Consider the following 24133-nt stretch of genomic DNA (forward strand, 5'->3'; position numbering starts at 1 on the left):
TTCCGTTGTGTTGGGGCTTGATTCCGTTGTGTTGGGGCTTGATTCCATTGTGTTGGGGCTTGATTCCGTTGTGTTGGGGCTTGATTCCGTTGTGTTGGGGCTTGATTCCGTTGTGTTGGGGCTTGATTCCGTTGTGTTGGGGCTTGATTCCATTGTGTTGGGGCTTGATTCCGTTGTGTTGTGGTTTAATTTGGTATGGCTGCACTACTGGGTCACTGTAGTTAATGCACTCAGGCTGCAAGACAAAAGCAACTTAGGGTGCTTTCACACTAGCACTTTTGATGAACATCCAGGTTTGACTGACATCGGAGTTCGGTTCGTTTGGATGATGTGAATGCTGTCGTCCGAACTCGGGTGCGCACCAGCGAACCTTACTCAAGTCCGCTTAAAAAGGGTTGTCTGGGGTTCGGTTCATGTGAACTCCAATACGATTTAGTGCTGATCCCTCATTTTCCTGACGAGTGTGACTGACATACTGCAAGCAGAGCTATAAATCTAATTTATGCTCGTCTTCAGCATTCTTTAGAGCATTTTCAGTACTTTGTGGCAGATAGATGCAACTGACCTTACGTACTGAAGCTTTGGTAACAAAACCAATGGTTCAAAAACAAAAATATAAAGTGTAGTAAGCAACGCTATCCATTTTGCCACTACCTCGCTTGCAGCCATTACCAAGCAACAGGATAAACGGCTGCTGCATTGATGATGCAAACTCAGCCCTGTTCGGACCCAAATAATATAATATGAACACAGTCCGGCAGGGGCAGGGGGCGCATTCGAACTCGCGTTCTGTTTAGGCAATCGAACCAACTTTGAAGGCACCCTTTAAGAGATTTCTGTTCCAGCATGGAATCTAAAAAAAGAAAAAATGCAACAAAAAAAAAATGCAGGATCAGGAGAACTGCTCATAAGTTGTGGTGCCTTTGTCATGGACAAGAATCTAAAACGTGAAAGAAGTTTTCAATTGTTACAGTGACAACTTGGAGCAATGCTTTTTTATAGTCAGCAGAGTATGTGGGTGGAGGTGAGGGATATCTCCAGTATGCACTCTCTCATGTTTTTTCAGCTTTCCAGACTCAGCAAAACCCTTTCCACAATGTGAACATGTGTATGGTTTTTCTCCAGTATGGATTATTTTGTGTATTTTCAAGCCGCCAGCTCTACTAAAAGCTTTACCACACACAGTGCACAAATGAGCTTTCACACCCGTGTGTATTTTCTGATGATGTGTAAAATTACTAAGCCATAAAAAAGTTCTGCCGCAAAAAGAACACAAGTAGGGTCTTTCGTTTGTATGCATTTTAAGGTGGCTCTTCAATTGTCTTGGGAGAATAAATGTTTGGCCGCACTGATCACAGTCAAACGGCCTTTCTCCAGAGTAAGAGCGCAGATGGTTTTTGAGATATGCAGCCCGGGTAAAACCCTTCCCACACTGATGGCATGTAAAGGGTTTTTCTCCAGTGTGAATCCGTATGTGAGCATTAAGGTGTCCTTTCTGTGTGAAACTCTTTCCACACTGAGAGCATGTGAAAGGGCACTCACCAGTGTGAATCCTCATGTGATCTTTAAAGTACCCTTTGTGTGTGAATCTCTTTCCACACTGAAGACATGCAAAAGGCTTCTTTCCAGAGTTAACGTTAAAGTGATCCTTGAAGTGTCCTTCATGTGTAACAGTATTTCCAGTGGAAGCCATTTCTCCAGCATGAGTTCTCATGTGATACTTAAGGTTTCCTTTACGTGAGAAACACTTTCCACACTGAGGGCATACGAACGGCTTCTCTCCGGTGTGAACTCTCATGTGGTCTTTAAGATTTTTCTTACACGTGAAACTCTTTCCACATTGGGAACATACAAAACGACTCTCTCCGGTGTGAACTCTCATGTGATCCTTACAGTATCCTTCACGTGTGAAACTCTTTCCGCACTGAGGGCATGTAAAAGGCTTCTCCCCAGAGTGAACTCGTATATGATCCTTAAGGTTTCCTTTACGTCTGAAACTTTTACCACATTGAGGGCATATGAAAGGTTTCTCTCCAGCATGAATTTTCATGTGATCCTTAAGGTTTCCTACACGTGAGAACCTCTTTCCACACTGAGGGCATGCGTGAGGCTTCTCTCCTGTGTGAATCCGTATGTGGTCTTTAAGATGGTCCTTACATGCGAAACTCTTTCCACACTGGGGGCATGCAAAACGGCTCTCTCCGGTGTGAACTCTCATGTGATCCTTGCAGTATCTTTCCCGTGTGAAACTCTTTCCACATTGAGGGCATGAGAAAGGCTTTTCTCCAGAGTGAACTCGTATGTGATCCTTAAGATTTCCTTTACGTGTGAAACTCTTGCCACACTGAAGGCATGTGAAAGGCTTCTCACTAGTGTGACTTCTTGAATGAATCTTAAGGGTTCCTTTCTGTGTGAACATACTTCCACATTGACGGCAGGAGAAAGATGTTGTGGCTTCTATTCTTTTTTGTGAGAAACTGTTGGCAACCTCTGAGCAACTAGAATTTTCTCCAGTTATAAAATTATGATTTTTTTGATACTGATGATCCTCCTCCTCTTCAGTCCGATCTTGCCTTTCCTCTTTCACTCCCATCAGGTCTAAAATGAACATGTTAAAGAGGGACAACCGTGAAGAAAAAAACATGAAACACTTTAATTCCAGAAATCAAAAAGGCTCAAACTTCTCAGACCTGAACAACTTCATCAAGAAGTTGATGAAAAATCATCAAGATCTGACAATTACAGGTCAGGGGCCGTATTCATAAACATCTTAAGGCTAAAAGTAGCTCCTGAGTTGCCGATTTAGGAGAAACTCTTAAAGGTCCCGTTCTTCGTGTGTTTTCGAAGCTTTGATTATGTTTACAGTGTGCAATATAATATGAGTTCATGTTTCGCGTGTAAAAAAACGCTGTTTTCTCTGTCCTAAAAACGGCCTGATGATTTCCTTGTTCTATGAAGTCCCTCCTTCAGGAACACGTAACGAGTTCTGATTGGGGCAGCGCTTCCCGTGTTGTGATTGGACAGCAGCTTAGCGTACTTTGCCCAGAAAGGCCCCACCTCTTACCATAACGGAGAGATGCAAGCGCTGAATGCAAGCTCTTCTCCACGTGAGAGAGCAACAAGGCCACGCCCCCTATTTTGCGTGTTCTTTTGGGCGGAGGGTTAGTCAACAAACGGTTCTAGTGACGTCATTCCTGAAGGAAGTGCAGGGGTGTAGTCCAAACCGGCCGTGCGCTGTAGGCTTAGAAAGGGAATTTCTGTTAAATAAAAAATCTCGCTTGGCATTTAACTTTGAGCTTTATAATTTTACAGGTATTATTTATGCTCCAACAGCAACATTTCACACTAACTAAAGTTTGAAAGATGGAATCGCGAAGAACAGGACCTTTAAAGGGGGGGTGAAATGCTGTTTCATGCATACTGATCTTTTTACACTGTTAAAGACTTGGAATCCCATACTAAACATAGACAAAGTTTCAAAAGTTAAGGTGGACATTTGATGGGAGTATTTCTTTGTCAAAAATACTACTTCCGGTTAGTCATAAGTTTCGGCAAGTTTTTTGCGATCATGCGTCCCCTTTGACGTTAATGGGGGCGGAATTTCCTTGTATGGGCCTTACGGACAATTCTACCGGAAGCGCGTGAGAGAGAGCGAGGGAGAGCGAAAGTAACAGGCTACGCCCATCAAAGCGGGGCTTGTAGGATGCTAAACAGGTGATGTGCACATAACAATGTCACCAAAAAAGTGCGTTTTTGGTTGCCAGACCAAGACAGTCCTGCACAGAATCCCCAAAACCCCCGCGTTAAGGCAACAGTGGATGTAATTTGCTTTTCCGGATCAGCAACTGAGTTGCGCGAATGTTTATATCTGTTCGCTGCATTTCGGTGCCGACTGTTTCATAAACAAGGCCCAGCTCGACACAGGATTTTCCCGATCGCCTAATACTGAAGGATGGAGCAGTCCCAACGTTAGTACCGCAGGCGGTGAGTGAGACTGCTTCAAATGTCTGTGTCTTTGCCTATGCTCATCAAGTAGCCCAAACATGATCACGTATAGCTAATTGATCAATGGAGCATGCGATGTGTAGTGCGTGTACATTTGTTTAGCTGGCCACTATATGTGTAACTTTATGTTTGTGTATTGTAAAAGCACTCCAAACAACAATACACAAAGAGGGGGGAAATATGTTGAACTAAATAAGCGCGCTTCTTCATTCAAATGCGCTACTATTCCGTGTCTTTCGATGTAAACACTAACTAATCCTGCTGTGCAAAACCAGTCCGCTTACTGTCTACACAAACCACGCGTAAACACACAAACACACGTGCACAACTGCACTTCCCACATGTACACCTTCAAAGACAAAAATACGACGATATAATTCAAGTATAAATATGTAAATAACACAAGTCGCTAAGCATATTATATAGTTAGTGTATAACTTGTACCACATAGAGACGTCCTGCTCTAGTCGTTTTTGCTGCTGCTCCTGTTCAACTGCAGCCTCTGGGTCTGATTCCGGATCATAGATGTATGGCTGTATCTGATTAAAAGCCATATTTTTATTTTGAATAAAGTTTTTTTCCCGCTGTTAGGGATGAGACAGCTTTACGACGCACTCGACTCAACACACAGCGCGCTGCTGCACACGTCATTATTTAGCTCCGCTCACACGACACGCCCCCACCCGCTCGGCTTTTTTCGGAAAGACTCGGAACAGCGCATCTTTCTTATATAATTATAAAAAAAAGAAAGACTTTTCGGAGATATGCAGGATGCAATGCTACTCTGTAGGTTCTCAAGATTGACATGACACTGACTGAAACTGAGTGTTTCACCCCCCCTTTAAAAAATGGCAGTGTCAGTCCTAATATTAGGACTCCTAAATTTTTGCTCTAAGAGTATTTCACAAAGCATTTTAGCACTAAAACTAGCTCCTAAATCCTCAAAACGCTAGGAGTAGTCAAGAGGACTCCTAAGTCACACATCACAAACAATCATAATGGCTGTTGCTACAATTCGCCCAAAGACATTAATACAGCATTGAGGCAATAGTATTAATTAATGTATCTTTAAAGGTGCCCTAGAATGAAAAATTGAATTAACCTTGCCATGGTGAAATAATAAGAGTTCAGTACATGGATATCACATACTGTGAGTCTCAAACATCATTGCCTCCTACTTCTTATGTAAATCTCGTGAATCCATAACACAACAGAAAAAAAAGTGCTTCTCAACATAAACCCAACAGTGATGCAAGCATTGGGGATCATTTATATGCACGGCCCCAACATTTGCATCTGTCCAAATTTGTGCATTGTCAGGCGGAAATGACGGAGCGAATCATCAGTAAACACAAGCTGCTCGCATGGACACACTTCATGTTCCAGGCTGTGCAGAGACTTTTTTACCCTTCTAAAAAATGCCAACTGTCATGGTTGATGTTTATAATCCGATACCACAAGCAAGCTTCGCTCAGCGTCTTAAACTGAAGAAAGTGTCAATTACAACTGTATTCCTGCAAGCAGTAAGTAGCGATTTTATCCACTAATTCACTGATTAAACAATTTCTGATTAAATTTAAAGTTTCTTAGAGAGACATCATTGTCTAGATGACGCAAGATGCTAGTACAGTAACAATAGGAAACTCCAAGTACCATACAAAACTAAATAGTGTGTCTAATGACACAGGTTAATATTATTTTGTATTACAAAATACAACCATAGATACTTTGCTTAGATCGTTCACTCGATCCTTCTAGCAAACGTCACCTTTTCCACCATAAAAGTTAAAACGATAGTCGTTTGACAAGGCTATTCATTTTGTAAAAATATAAGTTATATATTTATATTTTTGAGAACTGAAGTATGGTGTTTCCTATGATGTTTTCGCCTATTTGTATTTCAGATATAGGCTACATCACTGTCACTGCTTAACGTTAGCCTACATTGTGACTAACGTTATATAAACATGCAATAGCGTTGACGAAAAAAGACAATTCTAAAATGTAGGCTGAATGATACACTTTAAGCAGAACATCTCAAATGGAGATTGATAAAATGCAGCTTACTTGTTTATTGGTGTTTTCAGTTCACAAATATTTGCTAACTCAATGTATTTTTTACAATGGGGTAATTGTGTTGCAATAGCTTACACACAGAACAAGTAAGCTTGATTTTGAATGGTAAATTGAATTTAAAAAGACAAGTAAACGGTAATAAAATAAGAACAAATGAACAGATTACAAACAATAGCACAAATAAATACAATAGATAAAAGATACAAATGAAATAGACTTCTTTATTTTTTCAGGTAGGTCTAACATTCCGTTAAGAAACTGAATAAAAAAAAAAAAATGCAACGTAATTAAATTTAAAACAACATTGGAAAATGTACTTTGTAAAACATGTAATAGCCTACAGATGAAACTATTAAAGTTACACAAGTTGATCAGTCAAGAGCAGTGTGATCGTTTGTCTTTTTGTAGTTTGAATAACAAATAACTGCTAAGACCTAACACACGCATGGATCCTAAGAAATGAAGAATGAGTAACAGGAACAGTGTGTTCCTGTTACTCATTCTTCATTTCTTACCGAACTGTTTATGACTGTGTTTACGTTAATACTCTTCAAGATGTGCACTGAGAATTTTTTGAGTGTATTTGACCAATAATAAAAAGAAGCAAATGTTTGCACTTGTAGGCTATGTCAGAGGCTTTATTACAGTGTGTGTGCGCAAATGTGAGCGCGCAATCTGCGGGCGGATTAGATTCCGTTGGAAATTCAGACCGATGATCACAAACTAACACTAACGCTGTCATGAGGAATAATCCAGCAGAACGCATGTTCAGAGGTTAACCGGGCTGAATGAGAATATGTGCGTGTCAACTAGCTGTCGGTTGGAGAGGAGAGGGCAGCACAGCTGGTATCGGTAGAATCTGAGTATCGTATCGTTTCAGATATTCCAGTATCGATACATATCGAAATATCAATATTTTTGACAACACTATAGTGTGGCCTAATGTTAAAGCCAGAGGGGTTGAAAAACGGAGTTGCGACATGCTCTCATCTCCCCGCAGCGCGCGCAGTCACGTGGTTGATGGAGCACTCAACTTCTAGTGCTGTGTCAATGCATTTGAATGTCTTAAGCAGATACACAACAGTTTCACTAATACTATACAGATGTTTGCAGCAAGTTTTGGTAAACAGTACAGCATAGTGTGCTTTGATTATTAAGTCAAACATATTTACAAGATTGTTTTATTATGGAGAGTGATAGAGATGCAACATTGTTAAAATTAATGTCATTGTAATTAGCCCTCAGGTATTCCTTACTTATTGGTCACACTCATACTCATTGATGGTCAAATGTGACCATACACTGTAACTAGTTATCAATTAAATAAATGTCCTACATTTTAGGTCAATAATATTTATTGAATATTTTGAGATCTTTAGGTACTAAATACTATTTGTGCAATAATTATTGTCAATTAATGACCACTTAAAATATTTTTCTTCTAATATTTGTATTATTTATATTACAATTAGTGTAGTAATTAAAGTTAAAATAGAGAATTCCAATTCAAAGAGACAAATTAGAGTCATTTTGTGGCTAAAAAATAATAATGTTAATTTGTGCCTTATGGCTCTTTAATGAATACATGCATCTAATCTAGTTGCTCAAAAAAAGTATTGCAGTCTTGAATTTTAATAAATATTTAGATTATTTAAATAATATATAAATTATTTAAATGTGAAATTTTAAAACGTTAATAATAATAATAATTCATTACATTTATATAGCGCTTTTCTAGACACCCAAAGCGCTTTACATATAGAAGGGGGGAATCTCCTCAGCCATCACCAATGTGCAGCATCCACCTGAATGATCCGACGGCAGCCATTTTGCGCCAGAACACCCACCGCACACCAGCTGATTGGTGGAGAGGAGACAATCAGGATATGGGGATGATTAGGAGGCCATGATGGACAGAGGCCAATGGGCAAATTTGGCCAGGATGCCAGGGTTACACCCCTACTCTTTATCGAAGGACCTCCTGGGATTTTTAACGACCACAGAGAGTCAGGACCTCGGTTTAACGTCTCATCCTAAGGACGGATAAGAACTATAATCCTAATATTTTCAATGAATAATGATACTTATATAAGCAAAAGTGAATATTAATGAATGTGAGCACACATAATTTGATCCAAGAAACATTTAAAATAGTTCTAAAATACTGCTAAAATAGTGCTAAGACAAATAAATGTTTCCTTATTATGTAGGATACTACATATGAATTGATACTGAAACAAGATCGAGATTGAAATCCCCATATCATTAGGATGAAATATTAGATAGCATATCAAATATCATTAGGATACAGCATATACAGATACAGATACAGACTCCGAGTCTGAGGCCCCCCGTCACAGAGAATATTTGAAGACCCCAAAGATATTACTGATAAATTGCTTATTTTAATGTATATTTTAAATCATTTATACCACCCCTATATTGGGCCCCAACCCCCTTGAGAGACACTTTGATGAAGAACTCTGGAGAAGAATGTGGACTATTCAAATACTGAATTAAATAATAATCAATGATGGGTTAAAAAAGTTCCACTATAAGATCACATACTGTACAATTAACTTTCATCTCAAATGATGAAGAAAAATTTCATTCTCCATGATATGACAACTTTAAAGAATAATCAAGAATGGATACCAACCTCTTTGTTCCTCAACATTTTCATATTCCACTCTGGATGGTTCTCGATCACTCATATCCCCAATTTCCACTTTAATAACATCCATGTTTACAATAGCATGTCATGTAGGTAGTTACATGTGAGGTAATTCCTCCTGCTTCTTGACATGTTTTTTACTTGTATAATGATGGGATACATCCAAGCATTTATCAGTGAACTTCTGTGGGGTGGGGGGGAAAAAAATTATACATTAATATTTAAACATTGTGCACACTGATAAAAAAAAATGTTTCAAAAATCCCCATCTCTTAAAGGGTAACATGAAGCTAACTATCAACCCTATATGTTCCTTGGACAGCCTTTTCTGATTCCACTTTGTTTTCTGTGTAGGCTTGAACTGGCTCTGTTGTCGCAAATGGAAAAGAAAAACCCAATGATTGGAAAAGTTTACAACCTCCTTAATATTGTATGGAAACATACCATTTCAGCTGTGACCGCCTGCAGCCTTTTTTCCAACCCAGGCTGGAAAGGTATGGAAATACGTGACTCTGCCTACATTTTTGCAACACACGAATTATGTACCTCCAGGTACGTTTAACCGCACTTTTGGGGTAAACTGTCATTACAAGAGTTTCAGGAGATTGAGGAAAATTTCCCAGATTTTGTGAACAAACTGAGGGCATCGGCTCTCGAAAGTAAGTCTTAAATTATGAGTGCTTTGATGTACATGATAAAACCTCGACTTCTGTAACATTACATGGTAAAAAAAAAAGACTAATAACATGCACTGATGAATCATTAGAAGAGCAGGGATACAGATTAATGAAGCAAATCTGGATCATTTTTGTCATCATGATTTTAAGACTTATTTGTTTATTGAATGTGTGTGTTTATGGTGTGTCCAACTCCAAGCTGCATCAGCATCAAGCAGTGTGTGAGAAGACAGACCAGCACACAGTGTTTGTTTTTACATTAAATATCTGTTGAATAAATAATAATTGGATTTTATTAAATATATTCAGTTTGTATATAGTTTTAGATGTTTACGGTGCTTTAATTATATAATTTTAATAATATATATTTTTTAATTAAATATGTACAATTTTGTGTCGTTTAAGGTGCTTTAAATAATAACTGTAATAATGTAATTTTTTATTTGAATTATTAATATACTTGCAAACCATATGATTCAAATTTTCAATATAATATAAAATTACATCTTCTCATTCGTTTTTTTTTACTTGCATTTTCTGTATCAATGTTATCTGTGCGCTTTTGGGATCTCTTTATTTTCACACACTCATTTTGACCCAAAGTACGGTGACCGGGAGGGGACATGTTTTGTTCAGCCACGACTATAGACTAAAAAAGATGGATGACACGCCTTCACTTTCTTCCATTGACGGAAGGAAAGCCGCCAGTCTTCAAATATGGCACTGACATCTTGGGTCTCAAGTCTGCGCAGTAGTAGCACGAAGTTGAGCCTCGACATCAAAGTCCACACTACAGCCTAAACAACAGCTTTTTGTGAAATAAACAGTTATGAGAATGTAGAGATTAAAACAAAAGCTCCAATCTCCTCCCGAAGTTCCCAAAAATGTTAGTTAGTGCCTCAGTGACTACTAGAAGCTGTCAATCATAAAGCCACACCCCCACTTTTATAGCATCAAATAACTCAAACTAAACTGAACACTTGAACTAACATCAACATGATAAAACATGTTTCTACAATGACAGGAAAACATTTATTTGAAGTGTAATTTAATTGTTTATTTGGCTCATGTCCAAAAATATGATGAACAAGAATTTTTTTAATAAAACATACATGCATAACTTTTGGCGCATTACTATTTTGTGAAGATTTCGATTTTCGATTAATGGTTAAATTTTCGATTAATGGTGCAAAAGGGCTTGCTTTGGAAGAAGCCTGATTCCCACCCCCATCAAATACATTAACAACAGACATTGCTGAATGTTATCTTAAAAGTTTTTTTTTTTTTTTTTTTTCTGTTTTATGTATTTTGTATTATATTGGTTATGTTGTGTGTGTTACAAGTGCAGTGCTGTGGAAAAGAATTTCCCCCTAAGTAAAAATTAAGTTAATCAATCAATGAATCGATCAATCAACTAATCATGACTCCAGGCCAACTGTGAAAGAGAAACTTCTAGACTATGATGCAGAAGAACTTGATTTTCTTCTGTCCTGTAAAGCTAACTTTTATGGAGCCAAGCCAGTCTTTTAGGATTAGCCTTGATCACGTTATGTTAGCCACAATGCTAACAATCTCTCATTTTATTACTAGGAATGGATGTGACCAAGATCTAGCTAAAGAGGAGTTTCAGAGACTGATGCCAGGGAAAATGTTGAAGAGTGGCTGTCAAAGGGAAAGGTGTAGAAGGCCAAGTTACAAGTCCCGGCCAAATGATATCTTCAGAGCTCAGGGAGACTTTTTGTAGTGATTACAGCACAAAGATGTGATATCTTTACTGAAGTCGGTGTTAAGATAAAGTTGTTTAAAACGGATTAAGAAAAAGTTGCTTAGAATAAGTTGAATTATTTACAATAAGGTAAATATACAGTATGGTAAAGTTGTTAAACAATTATTTATGTATATAAAGGAGAAAATTATCTGTATTTGAGTTTATCAATTCATTAAACATGTGGAGGGTCTGATTCCAAAATCCATGGTCGCTTCAATGTATATTTTGAGTGATTTACAGTGAATTATTTATAAATCAAGTTATTCATCAATATTTATCCTTCCACATATCAAATTATATGAATGACTTCTTCAAGAATGATGTGTTTGTGTTGAAACAGTGGAGATCAAAATTAGAGAACAATTTAGAAACATTAGATTTTTTTTCAGAAATATTGTTGATATTCATTGCTTGAAGTTTGAAGGATGATTAGGTGTGGGTTTACCATTGTTCTGTTAGCATGCTTAACAAAATACCAAGGTGATTCAACAAAACCTTTATTTTGTCAAAAACACAAAATTAGAGAACAATAACCAATGCAGCACAACAAAAAAAAACATTAAAACTAAAATGTGATGCTTTCAGCAGTTAAACATTAGTAGGAAGTATAGAGGCCCTTGCTTTGAATGAGCTCAGCAGATCTGCAGCCACAGGACATCACTAGATACTCACACTGCTCTGGTGTGATCTTGGTCCACTCTTCATCCAGTCTCTTCCACAGTTCAGTAACTGTAGTGGGTTTCTTAGCCATAACTTTGTCGCCAATGATTTTACATAGATTTTCAATAGGGTTTACATCAGACTCTGGGTTGGATGTTTTCACTTTCAAGGAACTGCTTTACCCGTTTTGCAGTGTGCCTAATATTGGCATTGTCTTGCATAAAAATTGCAGGCTGATTGGCTGATTGCAGGCTCGCAGTGAAGGAACCACATGTTGCCGAAGGAGGTTCTGATAAACAGGTTCTGAGGTTCTGCCATGTAGCTGTATAATAGGCCCAACTCCTGCTGCAGAAACATTCCCAAAACCCTGCCACTTCCTCCTCCATCTTTTACTGACTTCTTTGGGCACGTGGGGTTCAACATAATGTTTCCCATCAGACACAAATAAATTAAACTTGCATTCATCACTAAAATGAACTTTGGACCAGTTCTCCTCTGTTCACACGACATGCTCCTCAGCAAAGGTTAGTCTAGCCTTTTGATTCTTTCTGCTGATGAGAGGCTTGGTCACTCCAGAGTGAGCATTCAGTCTGAATTCTCTTAAATGACAAGACACTGTATAGCGAGACAGATCCTTACTGTGTTCAGCTCTGACCTGGCAGGTAATTCCAGCTGCAGTGTTGAACCGATTCCACATTGAAAGTCCTGTCCTCTCGTGCATTGGTCTTGCGTACCTTTTTGGGTACTTGGGAATAATTTTTCCCAAGAGTCTTTGTAAAGCTTCAATATTCTAGAAATTACAGATTTGGAATGACCTTTGACCTTCATCTGGACAACCTCGTGTCATAGGGTTTCATTAACCTTAGAGTGGCTTGCCATCTTGCAAAGTCAGTGAAAATTGGAAAGTTTGCTTCAAGTTAAATTGGGTTTGCCAGATTATTACGGAAATTAGCACCAAGTGCCAGATTAACACCCAAGCTTGAAGGTATCTGAAAGTGTTCTCTAATTTTGACCAGCGTTATTTTTCAATTGTCTTATTTAAGTTGTATATACTGTACTTTAGAATATTTTTTAACTTGTAAAATATGCTTAAAAAACTGCTCTTCTGCTCCTGTTAGGATAATTTCAAAAAGGACTAAGCAGTGACCTTGAAATTTAGGAAATTGTATGTTGTTCTCTAATTTTGATCTCCACAGTATATGTACTCTTCTATCTGACCATTACAGCGGACGTCACTGGGGTCACTTTAGCCTGTCGTCTACATGACCACTTCTTAGCATTTACATTTCTATATTCATGCAATAAAGAATTATATTGTTTGTACTCCTCACTGACAGAGAGAACGTTATCAGTTAAACATTATCAGTATATTTTGGGACACTTTCCTGTCTAGAGCTAGAGCTTCAACCTTGAATGAGTATGTGTGTGTGTGCCAATATTCTTTTTTACAGATCAGTATTGGTGGGGTGAAAAACTGGCACCTTATGGAGAAGGAATGACTTCTTTTTCAGGACAAGCTGGCACCTACAAAGGCAGTTCTGTGACCTCTGTATTTTTTTTATTAGAAAAGGCCTCTCAGAACTGGTATGAAATGTAACTAGGGCAACGGATAATATTTAAACAAAAAAGTTTGTCTGCGTCAACTAGACAATGGTGATACATTTGCATATTATTTTAGTAAATATAATGTTGTTGTTTTATTTTATTTTTTATTAAAGTGTGTGATATCAGCACTGACAATTAAGAGCACTAAAATATGTATAGCTGATTATTAAAGTACTCAAACAGCACACACACACACACACACCAGTCCAATTTACAGAGATACATAAAGAAATAAAGAAATAAGGAGAAAATACTCACATCTTTATTTGATTTCTTGCAATACACTATCTCTTCAGATATCCCCTCAACATCATGGTGGAAACTGATGCAAATACACACAAAGATACTCTGTTATACTTGATAAAGTAAGAAAGCAGAAAGCAGTTCCAAAACAAACAGTGAACCGAGTATAAAGTATATAATTTTGTCTTTATTGGCACCCTTGGTAAATATAATTAAAATAAATCTGCATCATAAAAAAAAAAAAAATCTTTCAATAAAGGAAAAAAAAATGCACAGAATGAAATACATGCTTTTCTCTAATACACATTGACCACCATTACTGGCACCCATAGAAATTCTTATGAGTTATGTTCCCCTTCATATTTACATTTTTTAGCACACCAGGGTGACTAGGAGCATGACATTTTCCTCCAATGACAGGAGAATAAATATGAGGAAACACATCACAATGAGTATAGTATAGTTCTGATGTGCAGCAAAAGAGTGTTGAACTTCACAAAATAGAAAGTGGAGGAAAGAAAATAGCTAAAGGGCCACCATCATCACCATAAGGGCAATAAATAAGAATATAATTTTTTTGGGAAGAGTCCAAGGAGTGAAACTTTTTTGCCGTTTTGAACTCATCGTCTATGTATGAAATTGATGGATACAGCATAGGTGCGAGCATGGGCATGTCGTGACCCCATGATGACTGATTATAGAAATGAAAGTGATTGTCTCTTTGAATTTTAAATCTCAAATTATACACATAAATGCAAACCTCAACTTGTCGTGAACACACTTGGCAAATGAAAAAGTGCAGGGGACGAATTTACATTTGATAAAAAAGCATCCTCTGTGTAATCTATGCCCATGGGGACGTGTCAATAGCCACGTTTCCACCCCAGGAACTTTACCCAGTAACTAGGAACTTTGGGGTGGTACTCAGTGTGTTTCAACCACAGGAACAAGGGTCTAAATGAAGTTTCGGGGAATAATCTCCACCTCCAAACGGCCCTGCTCGCGAGGTAGTACTTTTTCAAAGTTTAGGAACTTTCGAGAGTGGGACTTGGGCACTGAACATGCTGGTTGGTTTAGCTCACACAGCATTATTTCAACCGGCAAAAGTCTTTTTGCGAGGTTCGTTCTGCGTTTAGTAAATATCAGTCTTGCGCTTTCTGTCTGATGGCGCGCGTTCGTCTTTGCCATCTCAGTCACCAACAGATTAAAAAAATAAAAATAATAACCTTTTTATTGATTTTCCATCAACAACAATGATACAAAACAAACATCAAAATCAACACAAAAATGTATCACTGAGCACAAAATGAAGCTTATGCCATGGCTGTCCCAGTCCCCTGGCCTAAACCCTACAAAACTAAAGAGGAGAGTGTATTAACATGTAGCTGGGAATCTGAAGGTTAAGAATAAATAACCCATAAGAACCCACAGTGATACGGGTGTTACAAACATTGGTGATTAACTGGAAAGGTCTTTTTTTCATTTTTTTTTTTTACATTATTCCTCCATTTCAACTCAGGAAGTCCCTAAGTGACAAATATTAAACACCCAAGTTGTCATGTGACAATGTGTGCATTTTTGTTGCCGTGGCAACATTTCCAAAATAGTGGCCTTACTGTGGTTAGAACATGTTGCAGATTTATTTGCACAGGTTTCTTTGTTCATATTTACCAAGAGTGCCAATAATTCTTACCCGGACTGTAGCAGGAAGATAATACTAACTTAATTCTAAGACACTGCAACATTATAATGGTTCATGGTGAATTTAAATTGTAATCAGGGGCCTGTTCTTCATACGTTGCTAACTCAGTTAGCTCAGCTGGATTTGACTGTTGACGATTTGGCTTGATCTCGGATTGTTTGATTCTTCGATGCTCATCATGGACTTGCTGTCATAGCAACAGGTCCGTAAGCTTAAACCTGCTCAGGAGCAGACTTATTTCATGTAAATATTATTTAAAATCTGTCCCAGCCACTGCTGCTTTATTACAAGACTTCATTACTGAACCAGGGGCAATAATAATTTAAAATAATAATAAATATAAAAGTTTATTTAAAAATTATATTTTTATGTTGTGTAAAATTTGTTTATAATACTATAGACACTTGATTGAGAGATTTATTTGTGAATTGTGATGGATTAATTACTTTATAGTTGTATTGGAGGTTTACACACATTGTGCAGTTAATCTTCGTCGTGCATTAATTTGAGTGATGACGGATATTATGGTTGTGGCTTGATGCAGCGCAAGAAATCCAGATAATTTGATCTTGACTGTTAAGAAACTTTAATCACGTAACAAATCTAGTCACGTAACAAATCTGCTTCAAATTTAATTAAAAATGTAATTACAACGTTGAAATAAAAATGTAAAGGGTTCACAAATTCTATAAAATCATGAATAGCCTATAAATAATTGGGAATCATGTTCATCAAAACAGTGCAGATTTAACTTTACTTTTATTTTGGTTTGGTGGTTTCCTTATAAAGGTCCAGAAAGTTTTTTTCTTTTCTTTTTTCATGTCAAGTTTTTTTGCCAGGTGGCTTTTTTAATTATGATGTCATTACGTTGTCTTGACGCCAGCCAATCGCTGCATTGCAAGTGCAATGCTGCACGCGCAGTGATCTTAGATAAATGAATCCAGATATTTTAATCCAATCCGCAAATTTGTTGAAGAACCAAATTAGCCAGACATTAGTTATCAGGATTAAAATATTTGGAATCTGTCAATTCAGCTCGGATGTATTAAGCAAGGTACGAAGAATGGGCCCCAGATCGGCCATGAATCAATATCGGTCGATATATTTATCTTAAAGGGTTTTTTCACCCAAAAATGAAAAATCTGTCATCATTTACTCACCTTCAAGTTGTTCCAAACCTGTAAGAGTTTCTTTGTTCTGCTGAAAACAAAATAAGATATTTTGAAGAATGTTTGTAATCAAGCAGATAGAGCAACTGACTACCATAGTATTTTTCCCCAATTATGGTATAGTCAATGGTTGTTCTATCTGCTTTGTTACAAACTTTCTTCAAAATGTATTATTTTGTGTTCAGCAGAAGAAAGTCATACAGGTTTGGAACAACTTGAGGGTGAGTAAATGATGACAGAATTGTAAGGTGCCCATTTTCAAGAGATGCTGATATATTTCTTCTGACTGACTGTAAAATCATTATAATCAGCAGTGGGGAGAAGTTTGCACTTTACAGGTGTGTGTGTGTGTGTGTGGGGGGGGGGGGGGTGCAGTCGAAATGCATAGTCTTGTCTGATAAGGTTAAACATAGGTTTTATAATAGCAGAAAATTCTGCAAAAGAGATAACATTTGTCATTGTTACAAGCAAGCCTGGAAGTTAATTTTGTGCTTTGCCGTTGTAAAGGTCAATTCGTATAAAGAGTCTAAAGTTCTGCACTGGGGGTTGAGTAAAAATCCTGATGATCACCGTGCATTTTCATGCATGGAAAACAGCAGAATGTACATCATAACACTGTTTGTGTTTCATGGTTAAAAAAACAACCCCAAATAAAAATAACTGTTATTATTTATAATACAACTTAACTGAAGTTAAGATTAAATAGAAAATCATTTTCAATAATGAAATGAAACAAAATCATATTACAGGCTTAGCCTACTGATCATATTACAAAAATCATGTCTTTTCCTAGCGATTTTGACAGATGCACCAATTCATCACATTAACCTTCATGTAAAAACAGAAATGCTTCAATGTGACCAGCAATAAAAAAACGTAACATCCATGAATGTGCATTATTATGAGATGCTATCAGCTCTGCGAATAAAGCTTTAGCTGTATTGCATTAGGCTAAATAATAATAAGATACATTATGTCATAATACAACGCAAAATGTTTTCCATGACAAGTATTGAGTCAGTAATATGATGTTGGTGGAGCACATTTATACGACTTCTAACGGGTTATGAACGCGTTATGTTTGTCAATATTTAAAATACAAACCTGCAGCCTGCAGCCGATCAGCGCATCCCTGTGACGTCACGTCATGACCTAGGATAGTAGAGGCAAAATAAAAGTCCGTGGACTCAGCCATATATATATATATATATATATATATATATATATATATATATATATATATATATATATATATATATATATATATATATATATATATATATATATATATAATTACAAATGACAAACAATATAACAATAACAATTCAGTGATGTTATAATCAATTATAAGTAATTTTGATTTAAAAAAAACGTTAGCCATGCTAATGCAAGCTCTGAATCTCTACATTTGAAGCCTACCTTTTCAAATTAACATTTGCATTTTAGCATTAAGCTATGTCGTTTTCATTCCATTATTTTTATTTAAATATCATAATGCTATTCTACTCATTCTAATCAAATTTGATCATCATCTCCATGAAAGTACCTGAAACAATTTGGGTGTATCCTTGAAAACAAAAAATAACAATAATTGACCATGGTCTGACTCTCTACAAAAAAATCTGTAAAGGGATACAAATTCCAAAAGAACATATGTAGGTCACATCAGTTATAGCTAGCTTTGATTGGCATTGTCCTCAAAGCCTGGCAAACTACTGCACTTTATAAACACATCTTACTGGAGCTTACTATACTCTGAAAACAGCCGGTTTCTTCAAGAGTCATGGACACATTGTTAGTTATTCTAGATTTAGGGTGCGTTCACACTTGTCATGTTTGGTTCGATTAAAACGAACCCTGGTGCGATTGCTCGGTTAGTGCGGTTCATTTGAACATATGTGAACGCTGCCATCCGAACCCTGGTGCGCACCAAACAAGCGGACCGAGACCGCTAAAAAGATGGGTCTCGGTCTGCTTCCAAACGAACTCTGGTGCGGTTCGATTGATATATGAACGCAACACGGACCAAAGACATGTAAACGGACCAAAAACCAGACGTAATGTCACAAGATGCCACGCATAATGCAGCTGATTTGACGACGCGGAAAGATCGGCGTATCCAAAATGAGTAACTTTAACGTTAGAGGGCAAACGTAGAGCAACGAGGAAGAGCCTAATCAATATTTGGTCTGACGAGCATGTTTCGAAAATACTAGAAAAAACACACAAAAAGCATACCTGGCTCTTCTCATCAAAGTTCCTGTGTTGCCCATTATTAGCAGGTACAGACGACAGAACGGCCGTCCCTTTTGCATAAGAGACGCCCGACTCTTTTCTGCACAACGGAGGAAATCCTGCTGCTGTTTTGAATGCTTTGAACATTTCATGAGCTCTTCATGAGTTCTCTGGTAAAAAATAATGCCATATGTGTTACACGCATAAAATGACCGCGTTTAATCCAGCACACACCGTTGTTTTGAATGTTGTGAACATTTCATGAGCTCTTCATGAGTTCTCTGGTAAAAAATAATGCCATATGTACACGCATAAAATGCCCGCGCGTGTAATCCGCACACAGCATTGTTTTGCATGTTCGGCAAACGAGCTCCTACGTCATATAAACCGACCAATCAGGTTGTGAGCGTCTCCCTGTGCCTTTGGTTCGGTAACTTTAGGTTCGCTGTTAAAAATGCCCGTGTGAACGCTAAACGGTCCAGGACTATTATGTTTGTTTTTGTTTTTTGGTCCGGACCAAACGAACCAAACGAACCGAACTACAAGTGTGAACGCACCCTTAGACTCTCTTTTTTTATGTTTCTTCATGTAATGGAGAATACCGACTGTTGTCAGACTATTAGTTAACCTAATTTATTTATGTTATATTTAAATATTTTTTATATTTCAAATAACCAGTGGTGGAAATAACAAAAAGCATTTACTCTGTATTTAAGAATAAATTTGAAGTACTTTAGGTTTTTAATTCAACTCCACTTTATCCCAGAGGCAAATATTGTACTTTTTATGAAGAGCTGACTTTTTAGACATGGATATTAGATTATAGCCCCTTTCAAACAGATCCAGGAATTTTTGTCTGGATTTGTGCCGGGATTGTTTGATTTTGTTCATTCACACTGCCAGTGTTTTTTTCTGGAATTTGTCCATGTGTTCACACTCATCCTGTAAAGGCATGTCATCAGGATGTGACATAATGGTCTCAGTACTGGTGTGGATAGTGAGGAACTCTGATCTTTTTTTTGTTTGTTTTTTGCTGATAACGGAACCATACAAAAAAAGAAGGCATACAACACACAACATCGACAATAAATGAGACCACCATAGAGATGATAAATAAAAAGGGTAAAGGAAGAGAAAAAACAAGAACAAGAAGAGGAAGATGAGGGCCATTACATCACATGCAAATGTTCACATTAAGAGGTCAAAGGCAGTGCAACTCCCTGAGGCCTGTTGCATGAACCTAGCTGAACAAACTCTGAGTTTCAGAGTAGGTTTAGAGTTGACAAATCCAACCTGGTTTAGATCAAGTTCAACTGTTTCTCAAAGGTTGATATAAACTTTCTTTGTCAACTTTCTCAGGTTTAATCCAGAGTTAGCGATTAACTCTAAAGTGCGTGCACCTGAAAGTGTGACATGTGCGGCAAACAGCCAATCACAGTGTCCGTTTGATTCACTTCTCTACTGAAGATTGAGAGATTGTTTTAAAAATTATCATGACATTAAATGCATTTACAAGGCAGGAATAAACACTTTAGTTTGAGGAGGCAGCTGAAAGAATATCTATATCAATGCCTGATATAAATTAAAGAAATATGCTCAAATATGAAATATGAATACACATTGTTTAAAATAATTATGAATGCATGTTTTATATTTATATTAATATGTGGCCATTTGTCAATTAATACAATAATTATATGAATATATTATATTAATTAAAAGTAAAATTTGTCTCTAAGGGTTTTTACACTATAAACTGCAAATTTGGAACAAGGGGTGTGGCTTTATTGCATCTTTACTTGCAGCTGATGGGTTTGGGTTTGCAATCTCTTGGGTTTGCAAAGCGTCCAGTTTGGGTTTGCAATCTCCAACCCAGAATAAAATCTGCTCCAGAGCAGGTTAGCCGTGTAGTGTAAGTCACCATAGTAATGAACCCTGATAAAAACCAATCCACCTTCTAGAGCCCAAAAATACAGCGTTTGCTCAAACTAATCTTGAACTTACCTGGGTAGCAACTGAAACCAGCTTTGTGCAACAGGCCACAGATCTCTTGACTGAACAAGCTGGACAATAACATCACTGTTTTGTCCAGTAATCTCAATGCTGCATACAGTAGATAAGTTAACTAAATTAATAATTCATAATCTTTTTACAACAGAAATTAATCAACACTGAACTTAATTCTGCTGGACAATGACATTATTTTCTTCTAGAGCTACAGTACAGATGAAACAAACTTTGTTGCAAAGGGTTGCACGGTAAATAGTGCATCCAGAAGTATTCACAGCGCTTCGCTTTTTCCACATTTTGTTTTCACGAGTTCACACTTACATATAATTTATATAGAGTAAATTTAAGTGCATATTTGGCGTGCTGTCCGGGGGAAGGGCTTCGAGCTCATATTTTGGCCCAAACCCAGAGTACGTATGTAAGTGGTTTAGAACTTAAAAGAGCAAAATGTGGAGAAGGGGTGGTGGAGGGATGTAGCCTAGAAATCTAGACGCACCCTAGTGGCAGTCTAGCAACTCTCAATACATTTCTGAGCTGTAAACAGCAAAGTCTGGTCGGGCATCACATCGTGTATAGTCGGTGGGCGGGGGTTAACATAATGACGGCTGAGTTGTCATTGTTTGACAACCAATTGCGTGCTACTAGTAAACACAGGAGCTGGCGAACGGCGGTCTTTCGAATTAGCTTTGACCACGACTCTGGAAGACTTGGAGTTAAGCTTTTCTCTGAGAAAAGAACGGCACTGAAGTCATTCTTAAAAAAGGAAGATGTGTTTGGAGTTTTGCCGACCGGATACGGCGAATGTCTAATCTATCAACGAGCTCTGCTTCACCTTCATTGCTCTGGTTGGTTGTAGCGCTATCCAATTGCGTGTAGAGGGAGTTTGAAAGACTACCGTTTATCCCGCCCCTCAGATTGAGCTGTCAATGGTGAGTTTCCAGACCAAACATCTTGATGTGGGTCTGGCTTGTCAGGCTAGGAGGGATGCTGATAAACTGTCAATAAAATGGAGGCAAGACGACTGCGTATATATACACCTCTTTTGTTGATTAGCTGAGCACTCTTTTGTTGATTCCACCTGGGTCAATTATCTGAATCATGTGCCTCCCGAACCTCGTTTAATAAAACAGCAGGTTACAGCGTTATTCCAAAATGGATTCAAAAAATGTTTTCCCTCAATACTACAAACAATACCTTATAATGACAATGTGAAATCTTTGCAAATTTATTAAAAATAAAAAACAGCAAAAATCACATGTACATAATTATTCACAGCCTTTGCCATGACACTCAAAATTGAGCGCAGGTGCATCCTATTTCCACTGAGATGTTTCTACTAGGGGTGTGTCATAGCATACAGTCCACAATAATACAGGCATACATTTTTACATGATTAAGTGTCATATCGCGATATCAATGATATAGTGACGTGATGAGGTATGGCACCTTTACTTTCCCTATAGCGCACACAACACCTGTCTGAGCGTATACACGAAGAGCAGCATGTCAGTCTCCTAAGACTATTTAGTACCTAAAAAGCGAGCTACTTGGTAACAAGAGGTCAGCCCTCTTGACAAATGACATACCATTGACAACAGAGAGATATTTGTGACTGCGTCTGTTCAGCGTCTCTCTTAAGCTACACTGTGTGATATTTTCCCCCATCTAGCGGTGAAAGGGTATATGACCATCCAGTGAATAATAGTTTCCTTTCCTCTCAATTCTGATTTCTTTTAACTCCTACGGTGGCCGATTTAGTCCAAGATTAACATGGCAATCCCCCTCTTCACATTCGACACGGTGCCATCGAGTGTTAAAATGCGAAAGGCGAAGCTTGAATTTATGGGTATGTCCCTCTTTGGCTAATGTACTTTCAAGATGGAGGGGCAACATGGCGACCAGCATTCGAACCCCTCATCCGTATGTATTTTTAATGGCATATTATAAACTTACGAGAATACTTTATTACTGGAAAGAAGTAAATATACATTAATGAGCACATATATTTTTGAAAGAACTAATTGTTTTTAGCTAAGAATAAACTAAAAAAGTTACACAGTGTAGATTTAACAATCTGACTCCAATACAACCACTAAAACAGAAGAGTTGGGACATCCATGGCAAGAACAGAAATGGATTGTTAATGAATCAGTATTGATGAAACAATTTAGATGTCAAGACTGTGGTGCACTGATCACAGAAAAACTCCAAGGAGCCTAATCAGTGTTCTTTGAGAATGTGAAAAATGACATAAGGGGCAGTGAAATTCATCTTCTGATGTGCGTGGAATTCCATCAAACAACCTTCTAGTGTCAGCAGGTATTGTCTATATGTGGTCCACATATGCAGACATCTCTGAATGGGCTGCTGTGCTTAATCTTTAAGTACCACACAAAGCCATGTGTTATGCAATGCCGTCTTCTTACCTCATACCTGCAATTGATGAGGTATTCCAAGTGCAACAGACTGCCTTAATGGAACATTTAAAAACATAAAAAAAAAGGAAATAAGTTTATCCGGTGATGGAAGATCAGACAGCTATTTTTATATGTAATTGGTGAATTTTTATTTGATATTATGTTATCTGTAAAGTAACAATTAATATTGAAACTGGGGTTTCTGTTATATCCCAACATACAGCTTGATGGCAATACAGACAAAGTGGTACACTTTGAGCTGGTGCAAGTAAGTGTTCATGACAATAGTGATATATGTTTGGGGTAATGTAATTCTAATGTAATATATTTTTATTATATGGATGACCTGTGTGCAGATGTACAACAGGTTTTGGATCATTCACAAAACACTGTTTAGTTTTCTCAGAGATTTACAAACCTTGTAATACTGTTTCAAATGTTTTCAACAGACCACTTCAGTCATGGATTAAGAGCATTAGCAATCATATGTGGTTTTAATGTTCATCTTTTGAAGGTGACCAAGATGTAAGTCCAGGACTGAGAGAGTTTCTGTAACCAGTTTTTATCAAATACACTTTAGGCCTAGTCCACACGTGCACGGGTATTTTTATTACCGGAGTTTTTCCTCCTCCGTTTTAAAAAACAATCGCGTCCACACAAGCACGGTTTTAAAAAAAAATTCTGTCCACATGAGAACGCAAAACTACGCTATGATTGGCTGCCTGATTTCCATATGGGTCCCATTCACTGCACCGATGCACATTGCACTGACTGAGGGATGCCATGGGCTCAAGTGAAACACTTCCTACAAGTTCCTTTGCTTTGGACTCAGTGACAGGTAACTGTATAACATTGCACAGATGCAGGGCCGAAGTGGACTGTAATAGCTTCA

The 24133-nt window shown here is 37.6% G+C and overlaps 1 protein-coding gene across 2 annotated transcripts; it reads right to left on the reverse strand.

Moving 5' to 3' along the window:
• Nucleotides 1-130: 130 nt before the first annotated feature.
• Nucleotides 131-17743, reverse strand: LOC137088857 (zinc finger protein 420-like). Of its 2 annotated transcripts, XM_067452207.1 has the most exons (4): nt 17684-17743; nt 13724-13787; nt 8741-8939; nt 131-2598 (listed from the first exon to the last, which is right to left on the reverse strand). In XM_067452207.1, exons 3-4 carry the CDS (start codon nt 8823-8825, stop codon nt 968-970), a joined length of 1716 nt encoding a protein of 571 aa, XP_067308308.1. In that variant the 5' UTR covers nt 8826-8939; nt 13724-13787; nt 17684-17743; the 3' UTR covers nt 131-967. The 2 variants fall into 2 exon arrangements, with proteins under 2 accessions (XP_067308308.1, XP_067308309.1); XM_067452208.1 differs by lacking the exon at nt 13724-13787 and having other exon boundaries at nt 17684-17738.
• Nucleotides 17744-24133: the final 6390 nt, after the last annotated feature.

This window comes from Pseudorasbora parva, chromosome 9 (genome assembly GCF_024679245.1).
Source record: "Pseudorasbora parva isolate DD20220531a chromosome 9, ASM2467924v1, whole genome shotgun sequence".
NCBI classification, from domain to species: Eukaryota; Metazoa; Chordata; class Actinopteri; order Cypriniformes; family Gobionidae; genus Pseudorasbora; species Pseudorasbora parva.

What these genes read in the sequence shown, in the direction of transcription:
- LOC137088857 (XM_067452207.1), bottom strand. Translation starts at nt 8,825, where the DNA reads ATGGATGTTATTAAAGTGGAAATTGGGGATATGAGTGATCGAGAACCA. An exon ending in AAATGTTGAGGAACAAAGAG is followed by an intron (nt 2,599 to 8,740) that starts GTTGGTATCCAT and finishes TGTTCATTTTAG; the next exon opens with ACCTGATGGGAGTGAAAGAG.